At 37.9% G+C, this 21,093-nt stretch overlaps 1 protein-coding gene across 12 annotated transcripts in view; it reads right to left on the reverse strand.

The window, feature by feature from the left end:
- The window catches only part of LOC109058162 (microtubule-associated serine/threonine-protein kinase 2-like), a 132,419-nt gene that overhangs the window by 46,006 nt on the left and 65,320 nt on the right, over nt 1-21,093 (reverse strand). For all 12 annotated transcript variants that reach the window (XM_042726028.1, XM_042726026.1, XM_042726025.1 and 9 more), the window contains one exon: nt 5,694-5,725. In XM_042726028.1, the coding sequence (XP_042581962.1) occupies nt 5,694-5,725 (32 nt within the window). The remainder of the gene's footprint in view (nt 1-5,693; nt 5,726-21,093) is intronic.

Genomic DNA, 21,093 nt, shown 5'->3' on the forward strand with positions numbered 1-21,093 from the left:
AAGTGCATTGCTCAAGGGCACAGTGCTGAAGGCACAATGCAGGTACATGCAGCCTTTAGTTACCCGCCATGAGCATTTAGCCACTAAACCATATCACCCCATTAGGAAAACTGATTAGATGAAACGGAAACCGCACAATGCCTAGTTATCCAGCATGCTGTTGAAAAGGAGGTTGGATCAGGAGCAAGTGCAAGAGCACTCTAACATCATAACCTTACCTCCACAAGAAGGGGTTGGCGCTGGGGGCAAGGACAGGGGCAGACGCAGGCCCCTTGGGTCCACCCGGGGACGGGAGGATGAGAGCAGAAGGAGAGGTGGTAGGGGAGAGGAGATGCTGCAGGAGGCTGCTGTTGCCATGACAACGGTACTGAGCAGTTGGCCAGATCTTTTAAGTGAATATGGCAAGAGAGGAGACCAAGGAGTAATGTGAGTGGTTAAAAAAAAGAAAATCTTTGAGTGTTTGTCCTTGTGAAGGGCAAGGAAAGGTAGGACAACCTACGGCAGTTCATAAACATGACCAAGGCAAAGGCTTGATATCACACTGTCAAAGACTCTGTCTCAGTGTATGTCCACACCTCAAACACAGTGTGAATTAAACTCTTCCTACCTCTCAGTTCCATGTCTACAGACTCCAAGAAAACATGTGGTAAAACAAGATCCTGTTTTGAGCTGTTTGTATGACAGTAAGATGCCCTGGTATTCCTGAGAGATGCTGCTGACAGGCTGTTTCAGCAGTTCAGCACGTGCACACTCAAGCTAAAGCTGGTTGGCACTAGGATAGGATGACAGTTCTGTCGGGGTCTACCTCCGCTCCCTTTAGGCAACATTCTCAAGCAGAGAGAAAGGAGAGACTCCATTACCCTAAATCAAAACTTCCTGAAAATGGGACATACAAGGTTGGGGGACAGGATCTTGTTTTCCATCACTGCACCCAGTAGCTGTTAGTCTGGGGCAGAAATAACACTCAACATACAGGAGGTGTTCTTCCTTTTAAACAGCTAGACAGGGCACAACTCTTCTGAAAAGACTTGGGGATAATGGAAAAAAAAAAATGGGAACGGGACCTGGGACTTGACCTGGCCCTACCTCGAATCTAGAAACAGATCTTTATACAACCATGCCACAGTTCTGACCCAACTGGCTATTTGCCTTGTTCTTTAAAACTTTTTATTCACTATTTAGGCTTATTCACGCTAAATGTGGCATTACAACACAATGCAAATAACAAAAAGATATTTCAACAACAAATCTATTTACTGTGCAAGCCATAAATCTTTGTTTGTTGGCCTAAAGAACTGTTGCATATATGAATGAACAAGCTAGAATACGATAAGTTGGAAAACAGATTTCATGCAAAATACAAACCATCACTAAAACATGAACAATATGTTGTCAGTCTACTAGAATGAAACTGTTTTAGTGTTATAGTGTGTTACAGTTATAGTAGTATGCCAGAGTAATACAGGAATACATCAAAATGGAAAACAATTACACAGCTAATAATACTGGAAAATAAGCATTCAAATTTGTTGCCAATTATTTTTTATTTAGTTAACATATTGCTGCCTTTTGCTCTGCTTGCTGATAAGGCATTTATCATATCAATAGGAGTTTCAAACATAAAAACCTTAGATTTTGCTGCGGAAAATGTTACATCTTTTTATATAGTTTAGTTTTATTATGACAAATCTGCACGCAACATACATATTTTTTTCAGGAATCCACACAGACGCAGATGTTTTGTTTGACATATAATTAAGAACATTACATAAACATGCCTTAAAAAAACAACACTAGCTTAAACCATGACTAAAAACAATTTAAATTAGGATATTTAAGCAGCTTTTATACAGATGCCTTAAAAAAACAACACTGGTGTGTATCTTGAGTCAAAACAATGGCAAGTAATTTTCAGTTGAGAAAACATGGATTTTGATGCTGATGATGCACTGGGCAACTTTTTAAGCAATGTTGCCGGGCAACGGGCAACCACAGGGCCCATGACCGTTCTAAATTATCCAGATTCCCATTCATGTATCCCATTCTCAGTGGGAAAGTGGCCAAGCAACAATGCTTGAAAAAAGTTGCCTGGCAAAATTTGAAACCAGGGGTTAATGTTATAAAAAAATTAAAAGGATAAAAACTAACCGAGTTTTAAACACTAAGGAGAACTCAGTCTGGAACTCAAAGTATACCACCATGCTAGAATAAAACTTGGTTTTCAGGCAACAGGGAGCTGTTTCAGCCAGACAAGACACAGATGTGCTCTCAGAGTGGAGTGAAGGGGGTAAAAGAAGCTGACCTGGCAAAAGCTGGCCTTTGACATGACTGAATCATGCACAAACACACATTATTCAGCTGAGTAAAGACTTCCCTTTGCTTCAGTCTTTCTGGCGATCTGATGGGTTGTGTTTGGAGGCTGTAAACTGAGCTACACACTGTGGCTGTCAATCAACCAGACGAGAGCTAGAAATTCAGCCACCACTTAGACCATGAGGGGAAAGCAGGTATCGGGTTCCCAGACAGACTGAGAGAGGGAGAAAGAGGAAACCCGGTGCTTAACCGTCAAGAAGGTCAGAGTCTGCTGTCTGTTTTTGTAAAGCTAATGCTGCGGTCATGTTTAGAAACCTCAACGGATAAAGTTCATGCATTTCAGAAATGAGTGACAGTTAGCTGGACTCAAGTAAAAGTTTAAGAATAAGGAAAGAATTAAGGTTTGGTAAACAAACACAAGCAAAATTTGTGGGCTTATACCAGGGCTGCACGATAAATCAAAATAAAATTGAAATTGCGATATGGCTTAATGTGCATATCAGAAAGCAGATGCTGTGATTTAATTAAATGAATATATGTGCTGCGTGTTTCAAAGTGATGCAATGCACTGTATTCTTTTACATGTATGTAGCTCATGATCCAGTGTTTTCAGTGTCTCAGAGTGGCTTGGTTTGCAGTAAATAATGCTCAACATGAACTCATCTGCTCTGAGTTTGGGTCATTATTAAATGCTTTCCTTACATATAATGAGAAGTGCTTACAAACTACAAACTTACAAGCTACTGTCATCAAAAGAAAATTAAGAGAAATTAAGACATAAATACAGTATTAGTACTGTATTTTCAAAGATCTACCTTAAATTTAAATTATTATTATTATAGTAATTTAATATAATATTTTTGTTACTACTACTTTTTTTTTATTTTTTACAGTGAATAGTACTAACAAAACAATAAAAAAAAAAATGTAATGCTCATATTCATAAATATAAATGCTAATTTAGTTTGCCAAATTGTGCAGCCCTACAAACAAGCTTAGCAAACCTTGAGGTAGTTTTTTTTTTTTTTTCTTCAAATTTTGTTATCAGAAAAATCACAATTCAATTTTCTTCCCTCAAATCATGCAGCCCAACCACAAGATCTAAATCAACTCTTACTGTAGGTGCAGGTTGGGGGCTCCAAGTCTTTCCTTTCTTTTCTTCATGTTCATGAGTATAACAGCTGGATATGCAACAAAGTCTTTTACTCAGAAGTGAAACTGGAAAGCGTCTCCAGCGACAGGTTCATCATGGTTGCAAAAGCACTACATTGCATACTGTTAAAGCCTGCTACCAAACTATCAACTCTGATTATGAAAGTTTCAGCAATTCCAGCCATACTTCCTTTATCTTCATCAGAACCATCAACTGTCAGATCACGATGTGCATTCAAGTCTCAGCTTGTCCACGGCCGAAGCAAATATCCACTTCTGTGTGAACTGAGGTAATGACAGTATTTGTTGTTAAACGACAATCCTCTAAAAGTTATATCCAGGAGCGTTCTGTCTGTCTGAGGGCTGTGAAGTACCATGAAATGAATGTGAAGAGCGTGATGATCTAAATTAAAAGAAGCTTCATTCTCCTCCAAACTCAACTGATAGTGTGTGTGTGTGTGTGTGTGTGTGTGTGTATATATGTTGGCAAGATAGTCAGAGACACACAAACACACCGAGTAATGAGGGAGAGGGCATTCTCATGATATCACAAGACCCTGGGGGAGGTGCAGCTGTTGCCCCTACCTCACAGCGGCCCATCTCTGTACACACAGTTCTGGGAACCAAGAGAATATCAGTGTCCTATCCACTGTTCCCAGGCGAATGCTTTTGGCTAAATGTAGCCCCAAGGAGACAATAGGCAGGATCAAAGAGCAGAGAAACACCAACACAAACTTTAAGCCTGCCCAGTTCAACATTGACACACACTGCTGCAAGAAAGCCTAATAGAATTACACTGAGACAAAAAACACAACAATACACGATAATACATGATTTACTTTTACACTAATTTCACTCAATCACAACATTATAATACACGATATGAAAAATTGATATTCAGTTTGAGATTTGCTTAAGATTACATTTAAGAAAGTCAGTCATACAAGTTGACAAATTGACTGACATGAGAGTGAGTAAATAATTACAGAATAAATCATTTCATTTCCTCTTTACAGGGTTCCCACACCAAATGAAAGGGTGAGATGGAAAAAGAGGAGGATGAGTCACAAAGCACCAAAACCCTAAATGAATGAGGGCATGAATGAGTGCTAAAATTTCTCCGACAAGCAGTGTGGCTGAATAGAAGGTTTGATTCGATTAAGTCCTGTAATCCCGTGGCGGGTGGAACAAACTCTGTGAACCCTCACAATAGCCAGCATTCTGCCCGCCCCTGCCAGTCACTGAGCTATACAAAGGCAACAAAACCCTGAACGTGTATAAGAAAGAACACAACAACGGTTTGCTCACACACTGCCTTTGCAGCACTCAATACTACACCAAAATATTGTCTCCCATCCACTAATCACATGATGCTGATTTTGTGCTTTCTTATGATTGGCTGTAAAGAGCATATTCTTTGCTCGCACAGAGTTAAAAATAAATAGAAAGGAAGATATAGATCAGTGTGTCAGAACAAGAACCGAAATGCTCAGCTGTCGGAAAAGGCCTTCAGTAATCTGCCTGTCACTGCCCTACCAGTCACCTACGACCCCTGTGACCCTGTCCGTGTGCAGTAAACAGTGTTGACACTGTGATCTAGTAGGAATGCTAACCCTACTGATACAGCAGTGTGTGATGTATTAAACATGCTGCCTTATCAGGCAATATACAGATGCAGGAAGGCTTTAAAGCTAGTCTGAAATAAATGACTAAAGGTTCCCTAAAGGTTAGTTGAATTTGCTGTAGATAATCAATCATGATTCTGTAATGCTAATCTCACAATTTCAGCAGTGTTGTGTTGAACTATACATAATTAATATTTCCTTAATATTTACCAATCAAATGTTGATCTGTGACTTCGAACTGCATCTGAACAATATACAACATGTGTAATACATAACTAAATTATTCAGTCCTTTAATTCCTTTTTTTTTACTGTATTAAGCTTTCTATTGTTTAATTAGTGTGTGCATGCAACAATAAAAATTTCACACAAATGTTTCCTGTGTTTTCCCCAACGTACTCTTTTAAAACAGATTTAAATCACACATAGTATGTCCTGAAGTGTAATTAATATTGGTGACTGTAACTTAACACCTCTTTGCTGAATGGGCATAACATCCTCTTCACAACATTTGTAATATAATTTCCCATGGTCTGATTGTTCACAATAGACCATAGATTTCTCTATCTATAAGAAAAAATAAATAAAAAAATTGAGCACTTACAAACTGCCTCTTCTGGGAAGACTCAGCTCCTTCTGAAATAAAGAAAGAGAAGAATAAAAGATTAACTATGACTCAAATTGTAAGACGTCTGTATCACAATTATTACACAAATAACAGAACTTGTAAACTTGTGCATAAAATATCACGGAAACCTAAATTTGCCACAGACTCCAAACCATCCACCAGGTGGCACAATTCAACCATCACAATTTAACTCGGGTTACATTGCATGAACCATATTTACATAGTTTAACTTGATTGAACTTGATTGAACAGACTTTTCTCTTTATTACTCAGTGTTATATTCAATATGAATCAACTAATGATTAAGTGAAACAATGGCCTGTATAAAACATCACACATACTGAAGGAAAAAAAAGACACCACTAGATGGCAAAATTGAACCAATATTACACACAGCTAGATTTACCTCCGAGCAGTGTATGCCTACTGTTAGCTGGACTGAAAAAAAGACGACTGATATCAGGTCCGGAAGACCCACGGGACACAAAGGACAGACAGAATAAGGCCATTCCATCTGTCGTCCATAGTCAATCTCATCTCTAGTATAAATATCCAATGCCCAAATACTTAAATTAAAACACTATGTTTGAGAAACCGAGTGATCTATGAAGATAAAATGTTTAAATAATAATAGTGCTGTTATAGTTACTGTACTGAAGCCAATAAAATATTTTTTTCTCCCCATTACAACACTGATGTTAGATGCACATCCCTAACTAGAAATATGTCTGATTCAATTAAAATTTACAAGTAGAACAGAAAAAAAAAACTCAATTTTTCTATGGAGCCCTTTTAAAATCTCATTTGATGTGTAGAGAGTTAAATCTGTCTATCAAACCAAAATCTGAACAGCACATTAGCATTCTTGACAGATAAATAGCCAACACAAACAATGGCTTTTATATAAGTCATTAAATTCAATCATGGCATGTGTTTACAGGGCCCACCATCCATTAACAGTGTGGCTGTACGGGCAGAGGCCGCGTGCCGTACTGATCCTTACGGATTCAACTCATCCAGTTACACAAAGCAAACGTTTGGTAGTGAGCACATTCTGTTGACACCTTGTTTTCTTTCATCAGGCTTAGCTGTCACTTTCAAATAGCTCAGTATTGAAATCAGAAGTGTACTGTAACAGTAAAATAGAAAAACAATCAATTGCAATTACAACTAAATTTAGCATATCATCACAGCAGCAACTTGGAAGTGATTTCCATGTTGCTAATCACCATACTATAACAGCTGTTACACATACACAATACATTATGTTCTCAAATGTGACCCTGGTCATAATTAGCACAGTTGTATTTGTAGCAATAGTCAAAAATACACTATTTTTCTTTTATGCCAAAAATCATTAGGATAAGTAAAGATTGTGTTCCATGAAGATTTTTTTGTAAATTTCCTACCATAAATATATCAAAACTTAATTTTTGATTAGTAATATGCATTACTAAGGACTTCATCTGGAAAGCTTTAAAGGCGATTTTCTCAATATTTAGATTTTTTTTTTGCGTCCTCAGATTTTCAAATCGTTGTATCTTGGCCAAATACTGTCCTATCCTTACAAACCATAAATCAATGGAAAGCGTATTTATTCAGCTTTCAGATTATGTATAAATTTCAATTTCGAAAAACTAGTTTTGTGGTCACAAATGTGATAGCTATGCTGTTAATTGTGGCTGTCAATGGACTGTTGAAGACATGATGGTTCAGAAAATAGGAATGATTCTTGTTTCAGTCCAATCTCTGGCTGAGAGTACAACTCATTTCAAGTGCACTTACACAAAAAAAAAAAAAAACCTTCAGCCTCCCACTGAAATCAGCTCTTATTACTGCAGGGAAACTGGACAATAGTGGAGAAAGAACATATTAGACAACAGAACAAATTCAACAGTGTACTGAGCAGGAGAGAAACAGCAGGTAAAATTATGAGAGTGAGAGTGAGAGAGTGAGCTGTAGCTGTATTCAGAGCGTGTCTGTGAGACATCTGTCTCCCCACATCGGTGGAAGACTGAGCCAGGGAACCTTCACGTCCTCCTGACCCATCTGCAGAATATTAACACAGCAACTTCTCAAAGTGCAGCCTTAGCAAAACATGAGCCTACTTTTTAATTAGCAACTCCACCGATAGCAGCCTGATACGCCTGGAGGCTTCATATATGGCAGTTTTCCTGCTTTTCATGTCAACTTGATATCACTTTCCCCTGTGCTGTCAGAAAAAGTGCATCTCTCCTTCTCTCTTGACCTCTGTAGCCCTCTCCTCTCTCTCTCCATAACAAGCCTGAAGTGTTCATCAGCGCATTCCCACTGCTCTGACTGAACTCAGGTATTGATACATCAGCCTTCAAGCGCTGTAGATGGACTAAATCTTGTTAGCTTGTGTGTGTAAGATGAAGTGAGTATCTACACTCATTGCCAAATCTGATTAGTTGTGGAGCAAAGCAGTGCTGTCTGATATCTGGATGGTATGTATGTGTAATAATGTTCAAGGGAACTGAACCCAGCTACATTATGAGTGGCAGGAGGGAGAGCGTGCCATAGAAATCTTCATGCCTGTTATCTACAGCTCTGCACTGAAGGCAAAAAATAAGGGAAAGCCAGACTGAGGATGTTTAAAAAAATAACTCAATGCAGACTTTTGGGACAGTGCTTTGGGTGCTTCAGAGCACAGCCTAAGTTGTTTTGTCTCTACACTAGCGAGAAGTACAGTACACTGTGATTGTGCAACATAACTAGATACTCTGATTATTATCTGTGATTCAGATGGGACTAACATTTCCAAGTTTTTTACAGACAGATGTAAAGATGTATTTATGTGCATCATGTATGATTTATATGTATGTTTTAATGAAATATTTATTGATATAATTGTAATGTATTAAAAATAAACTTCACAGGTTTATATAATTGGATAATTTATATGCTATGAAAGCTATGACTTATAGCTATGACTAAACTAAACAACAAAATAAAATAATAAAAAATTAAATTAAATAAAATTTTTGGTACCGAGTCATAAGCAGGATAATGTATAGTGAACTGGCTATAGTCACAAAATAAAACTCTAACATATAGACCTTTCTCACAGCAAGACATAACCAACCAATTTCACCCTGAAACAATGACTGAGTAACTACACTGTATCTTCTACTTTTCCCTCTATACTTTGGGGAAAAGTAGATTGTGTCTCAGTCTCACACAAGTATTTAATATTGAAAAAAAAAAATGCAATCTGAAGCGAGTGAACTCTGTTCTGGCAGGCTGATTACATTAAGGCATATGGAGGGTGGGGTCTGAGGGAGACCAGGGAGCAGTTGCACAAAGCCACACACATAAACACAACAGCATGCTGGCCAAGGCTCTGTCACTGTCATGGGCTAAAAGGCTAGGCAATGAAATTAGCCAGAGTGACAGTTTGGAGCAGGCCCCCTGCTCTCCCACAGAAGCAGTCTCCCCAATGGTGTCCAATAATATGTCTTAAGTTCGTCCAGCATGACAGCAAGCTGTAGTGCAGGGAAATGTAATCAGGGAGATGGGCCGAAAGCAGCATCATGCTGCTCAAATTGACTCCTGGAGACAGTTAAAGCCATCAGGAGCTACAGCAAGATAAGCAACTCTGTGTTTACAATGCTTTAAGAGCTTACTAGAGGTGGAATCTGAATCTGATGGGACCGGGTTATCCTGAGCAACAGTTTTATGTTTGACTGACAGCTCTAAATCTCTCCCCGATTAGTGTTGACTTGTGGTGTCGTGCCCTCCAGCATAGATTTCAAGCTAGCAGAGCTAATTACAAAAGCCTCAGAGCTCTTGAGGCTAAGCAGCCATACATTAAGACAAAACACACACTGAATATTCGTTTAGCGTCATTAAGATTCATTACAGGCAGAGTCAGGCTCCACTCACATCAACCTGACCCAGCAAGAGCACAGTGCTCAATAATAAAGCAACAGCAGTACTAGAGAACTGAAACAAACCAGAGCTGCTGTGACTGCAGGTCAAAATGCAAATGGGTCCTTGTGACTCCAAAGACCAGCCAAAAACAACGCCACCCTCTCCTCACATCTCTGTGGATACGCTTCATACATATATTAATATACAAATGTTTTTAAAAGGTCCAAAAAGTGCAGACATTCTCATATAATTAAAAAAAAAAAACACTTCTTGCTATATTACATAACATGAGGCATTGTTATTGTTTTGGTCTAATAAGCAAAATTAAATATATGGTTTTCTATTTATATTTTTAGTTTTAAAATATAATTATTTAAATATATACACTTTTTGAAATGTATCTGTGAAAATGAATTAAATTAATTGTTCACACTATCCTTCAAAAGTTTGGGGTTGTTTAGACTTTTGTAAAATGTCTCTTATGCTCACAAGTCTGCATTTATTTGATTAAGAAAATACAGTAAAAACAGAAATATTGTGAAATATTATTACACTGCTGCTGTCAATGGTGAACAAAAATATATATTTTTTAAATCTTTTGAACAGAAGTATATAAACAATTGTTTTCTTTACAATAAAAATGTGGGAAAATAGCTGGAAATTATACAGCTGTAATTTAACTCCAAGACAAATAAAAACTGGAAACAGACAAACAAAGTGAGATGAGTTATATGATGAAGTTTAGTAGTATAAAATGATATATGGTACAGTAGTAGTAACAGGGATGTTTGCCTTGGCAAGCCCTACTAAAAAAAATGCAGCCACGTGAACTTGATGCATAAAGAATTGATAACAGCTGTCAAAGTGCTGACCTGTCCCAAGCCATGTACTGTACAGTCAGTGTCCAAAGGCTTCCAGGCTGGAAACAGACAGCTCTGGCCAAAAAGTCAGAGCTCGCTGGTTCCCTCAAGACCTCACCAAGGACACTGGACAGCCTCTGACAGTGACATGCTGTGTACAGGACAGCACCGCAATCACAGCGGCTCTTTCAGTCTCTGAGTGAATTGCTGGCATATTTCCTCAACAAAAAATTAAAGATGCCGATGGATAAACTTGATGGATACATAATGCCCACTTCAAAAATAGTAAATATGACATCTGTGCAGTACTGTAAATTAAACTGCTTCAAATTCAACCAATTAAGAGATGTTTTATATTTCATGTACTGTTGTGTGGAGCAGGCCAAAGAAATTTCACTGTGGGTGGTAGTAGAATGAAGCAGAACAAAATGCCCCACTGCTGTTTGCTTGTTCAAATTAACAACAAGGAAGAGATAGCTTTTATCGCTTGTAGCTTTATCCAGTCACACCTGGTTAAGACATGGTGTGAGAAAGATACGAGAACACTGCCACCCCTGGACACGTTGACGCAGTCTTGGCCGATTTCATTACACAGGACTAATGAACTAATTACAGTGGACCCAGGGGAGGCCTTGCTCCCGGTCTGAGTTTCCAGGGAAAGGACAGTTATGGAGCTACAGAAGTGCTGCAGAGAGGAAAACGTGCTAAAAGCTCAGCAAATATAACCAACAGCTTTGCATCTGAACAGCAGAGAACTTAAATGTGGAGTGCAAAATTTCTCCATTGCCAGGTATCGAATAATAGGTGTTCAAAAGCAAAACATGCATAGCAAAATTTTCACCAGCTTATTTTTTTGGAGGCTTTTTGTCAGTGTTAGTGTCAGTCATACAATGTAATGCATCCTTGTTGAATAAATACATACAATATAAAGGCAATATGCATGCACAGTAGTAAACCTACATTAGTGTCCCATTGTGAACTCTTAGACAGCGACAAGCTTCCTGCCACTATACTTAAACAATAAAAGGTCAAGAGGGTGTAGTCTAGTGACTGCATAAAGCAGGTCTAAGGCTGTTTAATCATTTCATGGAGCAAATGGGGCGTAGCACTTAGCCTGTCGAGACTAATTGCTTGCAATGAACAAGTAAACGAAAGTGACGGGGGTAAGAAAGAGAAAGAGAGGGAATGGCAAATCAAAGAGTTATATGTACCAGGAGGATATTAATTAACTGGGTCATTGTAACACAGATAGAACAATATACATAAGAAGGAGAATGTGGCGCCTGTGGCAGAGCAGACATCATTATAATGAGTGATTGAAAACTGTTGGGCTGGAACAGAGGATGATGGACTATTGGAAACTGCACCAAAAAAAAAAAAAAAAAAAAAAAAACGAGTTTAATATGTTTAGGTTTACAATGTACAAGTGCAGGATCACTAAAAGCTCCATAAGAGCATATAAATGAATATGAATGGTTTTTGCCCGTGTATAACTCACTATCATAATGCTAGAGTGTTGTAGATGGTAACCAAGGTGTTGCTATGCAGTTTCTAACATCTCAGCCTTCCCATAGTCATCATTTACAACAGAATGCATGGAACAGACTGCACCCAGTTGCGTATGAGAGAACAGTGTGTTTCATTTGGGTTGTAGCTCATTCATATTAATTGAAGTTGGTGCTGGGAGTATGTAGGACAGGAAGATGGCTGAGGCGGGGCCACGGGGAAGAGGTTTAGGAGAGGGAAAGAGTGAATAAAAGAACAGAGGGAGGGCAAGCGGAAGGATGCAGAGAGAAATGCTGCGAAACACTTCTGAAAGATGCAGCTGCAGATTTTAAGAGATGCCCCCATCATCATCATCATCATCATCGCACACAAAGAAAACTTGGCCGCCGCCAGCCGCCTGTCATACTGCGTGAGGGCTAAACCGGCACAATTAGCAGTCGTGATATATGAGGATCTCCTCGTGATGTTGGAAAGAAGCACCAAGTAATTATCCCTACTATTGTGGTACGCTTTTGGCAGAGGAGGACGTCTAGCCCTTAATTCACTCTTTCCGTCTTCTCCTGCGCTCCCTCACTCAGATGCTAATCTAGTGATCAGTCTAGCTATTCACACTGACTATCAAACTGTGGAAATTAAAAAAAAAAGAACATGAAAAAACCCCACTAATCCTAATTAGAATTTGCATATTCAAATTAAATCTACATTCCTCGATGAAATATCTAAGTGGAGATAATGGAGAGTGAAGAAAAACACAATGCCGGAGTGAAGATTGGCAGATGTGTTTTTTTTTTTTTTTTACCTCTGAAGAATTAAAATGCAATGATGATGTACCAGCATGTTGAGCGGGAAGCGTATTAGCCGCTTCTTGTTTAACAGCGTTGCTTTTACCTTTATTTGAACTTTAGCACTTTATGCTATCGGCAGCACTGTTTTCTCTAAAGATCATTTTGCATTAGCGTCGAGCTAACAGTACGATGCTGGAGCTAGGTTCTGTCAGATCTCTGAAAAGCTCTCCACGTGTAGTAGCAGGCTGTCTCATTGGTATATCTCGCCAGCTGCGATATTCAAAGAGAGCTCATCTGTCTCCTAGATATAGGGTGACAGTCGTCATCCCCCCGTTGCAAACAGAGATGCTTCAAAACACAATGTCGGCAGGATTGTTCGTTATTGTGTATTGCCTCACCACAATGGGGTTTGAACAATACACTGCAGCACTTGGTTTGATCGTAATGATATTCAGTACTGTTTTGCTCTATGTGACAGTTGCAGGAATAGAACGTCACACTCATGAGTGGGAAAGTATTAATAAAAAAATTACAAAACTTGGCCATTTGAGGTTAACAAATGTATTAATGAAACCGTAAGCCAGCAGGAAGGAATCATAAAGTGAAAAGTTTTAAACGCTGACCCATTTTTGAATGACTGAAAAGTCAGTGCTGCACTCACAAACTACATCATACATTATAAATGTAATATTTCTAGCTTACTGCAAATTTTGCTTTTCAAAAAAAGGAATTAGTCATTAATAGAAAACTTGACACAAAAAAAATTTAATTACTTCTAGCAAGTATAAAAATATTACATGCAAAAATATAACAAATATAAATTATATTTGTAGTAAATATGACAATTTGGGGTTCAGAAAGTTTTTTTTTTTTTTTAGAATAAAGGGTTAGTAAAACAAAAAAATAAAAATACATATACATACATATATATATTTTGGTTTTGCAGGGACGCATTAAAGGGTTAGTTCACCCAAAAATGAAAATTACTTCTGCTTCCTGTCATACGTGCAAGCCGTTCCGGGCAGATGACATAGGATGTATGCGTCACGCACATGCCTGTGAGACATGCTAGTCTGCGAGTTTGTTTATAGGAGCAAAGGAAGCAAAGTTTCCTTACTTTATCAAAGGAAAACCAGTCTCCTCTTGGCTTATATCGAAATTGTCCTACATTTTTCTTTACAAATTCTCGTTTTGTGCTTCTAATTCATGACCAGCTTTTTGTTTTGCTCACTCCTCCGCGCTTCCACATTCGTCACTAATCACGTCATCCACCGGAATGCCTGGCGTGTAATGACAGTTAGCGGAAGTGAGAGAAAAGTATTTATAACATTTTAAATATGGATATTTTTCTTACAAAAACGCATCGATTGACTACAGGAAGCCACGTTTTGTTATGGATGTGCATGCTTTATTTGACTACTTTTGGGCTCCTGAACAAAAAAACCTGCCTACTCCCATTCTAAACCTTTGAATAGCAAAGACAATTTTTAATATAACTCCTAGATACACCTAGGATGCTTTGAGGGTGAGTAAAACATGGACTAATTTAAATTATTGGGTGAACTAAACCTTTAAATTGATCAGTGAAAGTAAAATGACAGCAAAGACAATTATAATGTTGAAAAATAAATGCTGTAATTTTGAACTTTCTTGAAAAAAAGTATCACGATTTTCAAAATATGAAGCAGCACAACTGCTTTCAACACTGCAAAATTACGCTGTAATAATATTTCACAGAATTACTGTATTTAATGTTTTTTTTTACAAACATAAAATCCGTATTTCAAAAACATTTTAAAATATTATCAACCCCAAACTTTTACATTTTATTGCATTACTAGTGAACATAAAAATAAATAATCAAACATAACTTACAATTTAATCATTGTGTACCCTTAAAATATAATGATTATTTACCAAAAGGTTTGGGCAAAGCATTGTGTAAAGGAAAAGTGTAAAGAAAAGTGTACTCTAAATTATATAATGCTGCTAAACAGATCCCATGCTCCTCTAGGAGAGTAATGAAGTCATATTTGTCCCATCTTTGCTTCTGACATACTCCCACTCTTCCTCCTGTCCCCCATGACTGCGAGTGAGTCTGACTTCATTACCAGTAGGCGAACAGACACTTCTCCGGTTGTCAGTATTCAACTCCCAGGTGCTACCAAACTCCCTGACACACAAACATCATCAGTTCACACTTCTGGCACTATCCGCCACCCCCCATAAACCCTGAACACAAACCCCCTCCAACACACGCACACAGAATCGGCACAAATGTCTGCATGCTAGAGAACGAAGCTCATTTGTCTTGGTCAAAGAAAACAGCTACAGAATTTTCCAGAATAATAAACAACCACTAAAATGCACCTCTCCGGAAGATACGAATGTGCTCTTGTAGTAAAAAATGAACACAAAACAGGAAAATGAAATCACAAAGAAGAATTTTAAATGAAAAAATAATGGGAAGAGAAAATAGACTGAGAAAACAGTAGATGATGGCAACAAGCCACACCCAGACGAATAAAAGAACCAATGTAGGGAAAAAGCCATCAAGGCATGAAGCCCATGAACATGTTATGGACGGCAGAAGAGATGCCAGATACACATAGAGACAAAAGGAGCAATGGTGCTCATTACTAGAAGCTGAAGGAGAAACGGCTGTGTGAGGGTAGACGGAGGTCTGGCTCCCCAGGGAGGACACCACAAGAGAGGCAGACGTTCAAAAACCACCCCCAACAGCGCGACCAGACAGACACGCTACCAACATACTGCTATTTTGCTGTGCATCTGATTAATGCCTACTGAGAGAGGTGCTACTGCAAAGACCACTGACTTCAAGTGCCAGACAACAGGGAAAATGAGAAAGAAGAGAATGGAAGAAAAAAAAAACAGAGACAAAGAAAAGTGGCGGCCACAGTATTATAGTTTCCATCGGGAGAGAATTGTTAGTTTTAAGTGTAAAAAAGAAGTACACTGTCCTTGTTTGTCCAAATGTGTTGTTTTTGTGAAACTCTGTTTGGAAACAGTATTTAGCCTACGGCCAAGTGTGGGCAGAGGGGTGTCTAGACACTATTCAGGCATCCTCCTCTATTCTTCACCCACAAACCAATAAAAACAATCTTAATGGGCAAATTTTACTGCCACACCAGAAAATCAAGATCAATATAGAACTGATTTAGTTTCACTAACTATATATCTGTGGCAGGCTTTTAATAAATGCAAGTTTTTTTATTGCTGCTTGTCTGGGTCCTTGATGAAGTGTCTGAAAGAGAACAGCTTCAGTAGAGCACTTTATTGAAAACCTCTCATTTAACCCCTAAGCCAACATGAAATCAAAACTGACCCCATTTACTGTACTTTCTTAACACATTCCTGGTCTTACTGTAAATGATTCATTAAGCTACGTCATTCCAAATCAATACTAAAAAAAAAAAAAAAAAAAAAAACTTTGTTTCAGATCTTTTATCAAAATGCAATGACTAATTCTGGCTCTGAAATTACCTTCCTTTTCAGTTGGTGTTGTCTAGTTCATGCAGATACAGAAAATGTTAATCAATAGCCAAACAGATCATGCATTTAGAGGCTACTACTGTCCTTGATGCAAAACATGATGATAACATAATGTTGTTAACAGTCCAATAAACATTATGGCAATAACAGAAAACAATAATATATTTGACAAAGAATAGAGCATATTGAGACAATTTCTCCACAACTCACTGGAAACTCGATCTGGCTCCATTCTGACATGTACCAACCATTTTTCAAAATGCAATCAATTCCTGATGAATAAAATCATTCCCCTCCCTACATTTCTTTCTTAGCGAATATCTTGATTCACCGTAAAATGTCACATTACACAAGCACAATTAGTTGTGCATACAGTTTCATGCTGACTTTGAATCTCTTCCACAGTTTGTGATCTATGACTATGATTAAACAGGATTTTTAACCCATTTGTCATTGATTGAATGTCTTTTACTGTCTATCTTAATGGCTTATCTCAAAGACAAGGGGGACAACTCTGATTAAGGCCGCTTGAAGAGCAGAATTCATTACCACTAAGTAATACTGTCTGCTGTGAAGCCACCAATCCAAGCCTGGGTTTGTGTATGTGTGTGTTTCAATCTCTGGCAGCTGAGTCCACTCTCTTTCTGGCATTTTCCCCTTCACCCCTCCTTCTCTATTCAGTCTAAAACGATGATCTCATGCTCTCACGTTGGTCTCAAAGTGAGCTTATTGCTGTGCTCTTAATGCATTTATTCAAATCTTTGACGGGGGGCTGGCAGCATTGCCTCACTACCCCAAGTAGGTGCATGGTGAAATGTGTAATGTAGACAACAGTGCAATCATTCACACCCCTTGCGCTTTAAAGTGCAGGTTCGTTAAGCAGTCACAACTATCTTAGAAAAAGACAAGGCTTTACTGTGCTAACAGAGCAACCAAAAATATATATGCCACAACAAATGGATGAGATGCAAAAATGTTGGGAAAAAAAATTGTACGGTCTTTTTTATTTATTATTTTTCTTCCTTCTCACATTTGTCTTGCTACACACTTTTTTGCTATTGTTTTTCCTGGACGTTGATAATCAGATAATCATGAAACAGCACTATCATATTACAAAAACATGCAAAACAAGTTCCAGTGAGGAACTAATTTTCAGAGAAACAAGTACTAGGAAAAAGGTACAGTGAAAAAGATCTTACCACCTCTGAGTGTTTAGAGTGCACTGTACTGTTATGAGCACAGACAAAACTAGGACACGGGCATTTCTGCAGTCTGAACAACCTTACAGAGTGAGCTTACTTCAATCAATGTGCAGTGTACTAGAGTAATATGACTTCCACAGTGGTGGTGTTCATTCTAGCATGTCTCATTCAGGGGCTGAAGAGGGGGTTAGGACAACGTCTGCAATAGGAAACATGGTACATTCATTCTAAACAGCTATTCTTAGTGTACACTAAGTGCCTGCTGAAACTAATGGGCCTTTATCCTTCAATTATGATATCAAGCTATTCTTTAGACTAATGCTGCATTAAAAGTGAGATATTAAATAGAATGTAAATCTCAGGGGAATCTAGACTAATGCCGGTTCTAATACATTGTTGAGTCATCAGAAACTATCCCTTTAGCTTCTTAGTAAGCGCCTGTTCTGGTCAGAGTGCGGTCACGAGTTATTTAGCAGCTCAATAGCCATGAATGTTCTTTTTTTACAGTGACAAAATACAATACTGCGTCAGTAATCGCAAATTGTCAGTCATGCCTCCAGCTAGGAATTGACTAAGAGACATAAAGAAACAAAATGACAAAATGTTGGTTTTGAAATTCATGTTATGATTTTCTGAGCTGAAGGTTACAAGAGCACATCAATAAAAAGAGAGCAGCAATAATTGGGGTCCAAGCAGATGAAACATGACCACAACTACCAAATTTCAATATGGATACTGTTGTGTTGGTAGTAAGCTTTAACATTATGCATGACAAATATCCTGTGATTTAGACTTTAATGGCTTCAGAAAGTGATTTGTTACTCTAGTATGGAGATCATTCCTAGAAATGAAATACATCACATCAAGCACACAGCACAACAAAAGGGAAGATCTCTTTGTCATAGTTCTGTTGTTATACCAAAATATGGCTATAAATGTTGAGAAGATTGAAAACTTCATAAAGTATAGCAAAATTTAACATACATACTGAAATAAACGAACAAATCCAGTGACAAAGATGATACTTTTAGATGGCCCTCAAAAATTCCACTCTCGACACACTTTTTTTTTTAATGAATAAAAGCACTGATTAAAAACCTTTAATGTCTCTCTTACCTGCCCAGCCTGAGATGCAGCCTGTATTGATTTCTTGAGAATGCACAGTCTGACTCCGTACCAGCTCACTGAGCGGCTGCAGGCTAATGGCCTTCTGTTCTCATCACTATCTGTTGGTAGGATCCTGGAGCAGACCATAACGGTCAGTGTCCAACATGCACTCCAAACACCAGCCTTACACCATTCCTTTTAGAACAACTGTGCCTGACTAAGACACCTTGAAACCTTTTTGACTACTTTCAATTTGCTAAAGTAAAAGCAGATTTTTTGTTTTGCTGCTGTTTTGCTTACACTGCCCCAATATGATAATTCCTTGCTGAATTAGAACCTTTTGCTTCAGTATTGGTAGTCCTCCAGAAAAGATAAAAAACACAAAATAAGGTGTAAATAGAGTGGGAACCAGGGGGCTTAGATTTAAAACAAATAATTCCTGCACATGTATACCCTCTCTTGATGATCAGGAAGATCTATGTTTGCTTTCTTGACACTTTCTGTAGTGTAATGCAATTAATTATATATATATATATATATATAATTACATCACATTACATATATATATATATATTATATATTTATTTATTTATTTATTAGGGATGTGCCGATCTGATATTCATACCTGGTATCGGCTACGATACTGCCATTTCTCTCGGATTGGGTATTGGTCAGAGAGGGCCGATCCAAATCTGAGTTGTTGTTTTTTTCTCTCGATTGTGCGAATTATTCTGTATTCTGAAGCCATACGATAGCTTAATGTGAGCTACATATAAATATTTAACTTACATTAAAGTTCAAACAAACTCTTTTCTCCGCTGTGGCTGTCAGTCATTCGTTCAGCCTTTAAACCCTGGTCGCGTTTGGTAACGACAGTCAGCTCAGTAAAGCTCTCTCCAAGATCATTCTGTGTTCCCATTATTATACTTGATTTGTAAATACATGTCTATGATTTTGTAAAAAGGACTTTATCTTCTTGCTGGAGTTTAATGTTGTTTTGCTACTTGCTACCACGTACCTGAGAGAACAAAACACGGGCGTAGAAAAGACTATAAATTGTTTTTAACATGCACAGTAACTGAAATTTAAAACTGTTAAAAGAAAGGCTCAATAACTGTTGCACAGATATAATACACTATGCATCAATTTCTCTTCCCTTTGTGCTTGGCACTTTTTAATGTTCCACATCCAGAGTTATATAAATTCTACATTTATTTAAATGGGGGGAAAAAAACTTCACTGGTATCGGATCGGAATCGGAGACGAAAAAGGCGGATCGGAGCATCCCTAATATACAGTATATATATAACCTCCCCAATAACCAAAACTAGCAAGTACAGGAAATTCGAAAGTACACCTAGAAAGTGTCTAAAAAAATAACTCTTGAACCAGCACTAAAATCTTTTCAAACTACTCATGACCACCTTTACTAGAATTTATCATGTTTTATTGTAGGCTTATTTATTGTGTAAAATTTAGTCTAACTTATAGAATTTATATTAGATAACTTCTTAAGGAAATAGTTTTTCCCTATGGATTTATAGGCCTATTACAACTGTGGCATGTTGTAGCTATTGGTTTTAAATGTACAGGCAGTTGTTTCTTCATATTGATATAGATATTGATTAATTTAAAAAAAAAAAGTCATTATTGGCCTGGTAATGATTAATAGGCTAGTCTTATTATAACAAACGCTACAGCTAAGAACTATGGTACATGACCGTCAGATATTCCAAAAGATGGCATAGATTTAATCATTAAGACCCATAAAAACTTAAAAAGAAAAAAAAAAAAAAAATCAAAATAAAAAAACACATACACATACACATATATATATATATATATATACATATATATATATATATATATAAAATACATACATACATACATAAATACATATGTGAATCTCCAGTTGAAAGAAGGGAGAGAAAAGCTCTTTTATCGGGGCCAACAGTTGAAAATGAATAAGCATAAAGTGGGTCATTGCACCAGACTGTTGCGGTTAATAAAAAGCAATAGGAGTCCAAATATGTGCCATTACAACCTCAACTACCTCCTAAAGATCTCATCCCCCAAACACTGCACCCTCTTCATCACCTCCTCCCTTTCTTTTCCGATTCAATACAGCCCGCAGGTACAATCTCCTGATGTCTGAAATCCTCGCCTACAAACGCACCAGGGCATAAGAACAATTTAACACTAACCTGTCAGGAAATGGGAGAAACACAAAGATGAAGAGCCCAACGGCACCTCTACGCTCCACTCCTCCACAGCTCATCTGCACCTGAAGACCAAAAGCCCCAATGCCAACACCTCTATCTCTAGCTCATCAACACAAACTATAGAGCTGGAGAACCGAGACCTGCATTCCCAGTGCTAACGTCTTAGTAAAGGGTACAGTTCACCGATTAAATTCCTGACATTGCAGGGTGTGAATTAGATAATAGGCCTATCTTAACAACACATTCCAAGCAATATAGGGGCATCTATTAGTGTGTTGTGTCACATA

This window comes from Cyprinus carpio, chromosome B6, assembly GCF_018340385.1.
Source record: "Cyprinus carpio isolate SPL01 chromosome B6, ASM1834038v1, whole genome shotgun sequence".
Classification (NCBI taxonomy): Eukaryota; Metazoa; Chordata; class Actinopteri; order Cypriniformes; family Cyprinidae; genus Cyprinus; species Cyprinus carpio.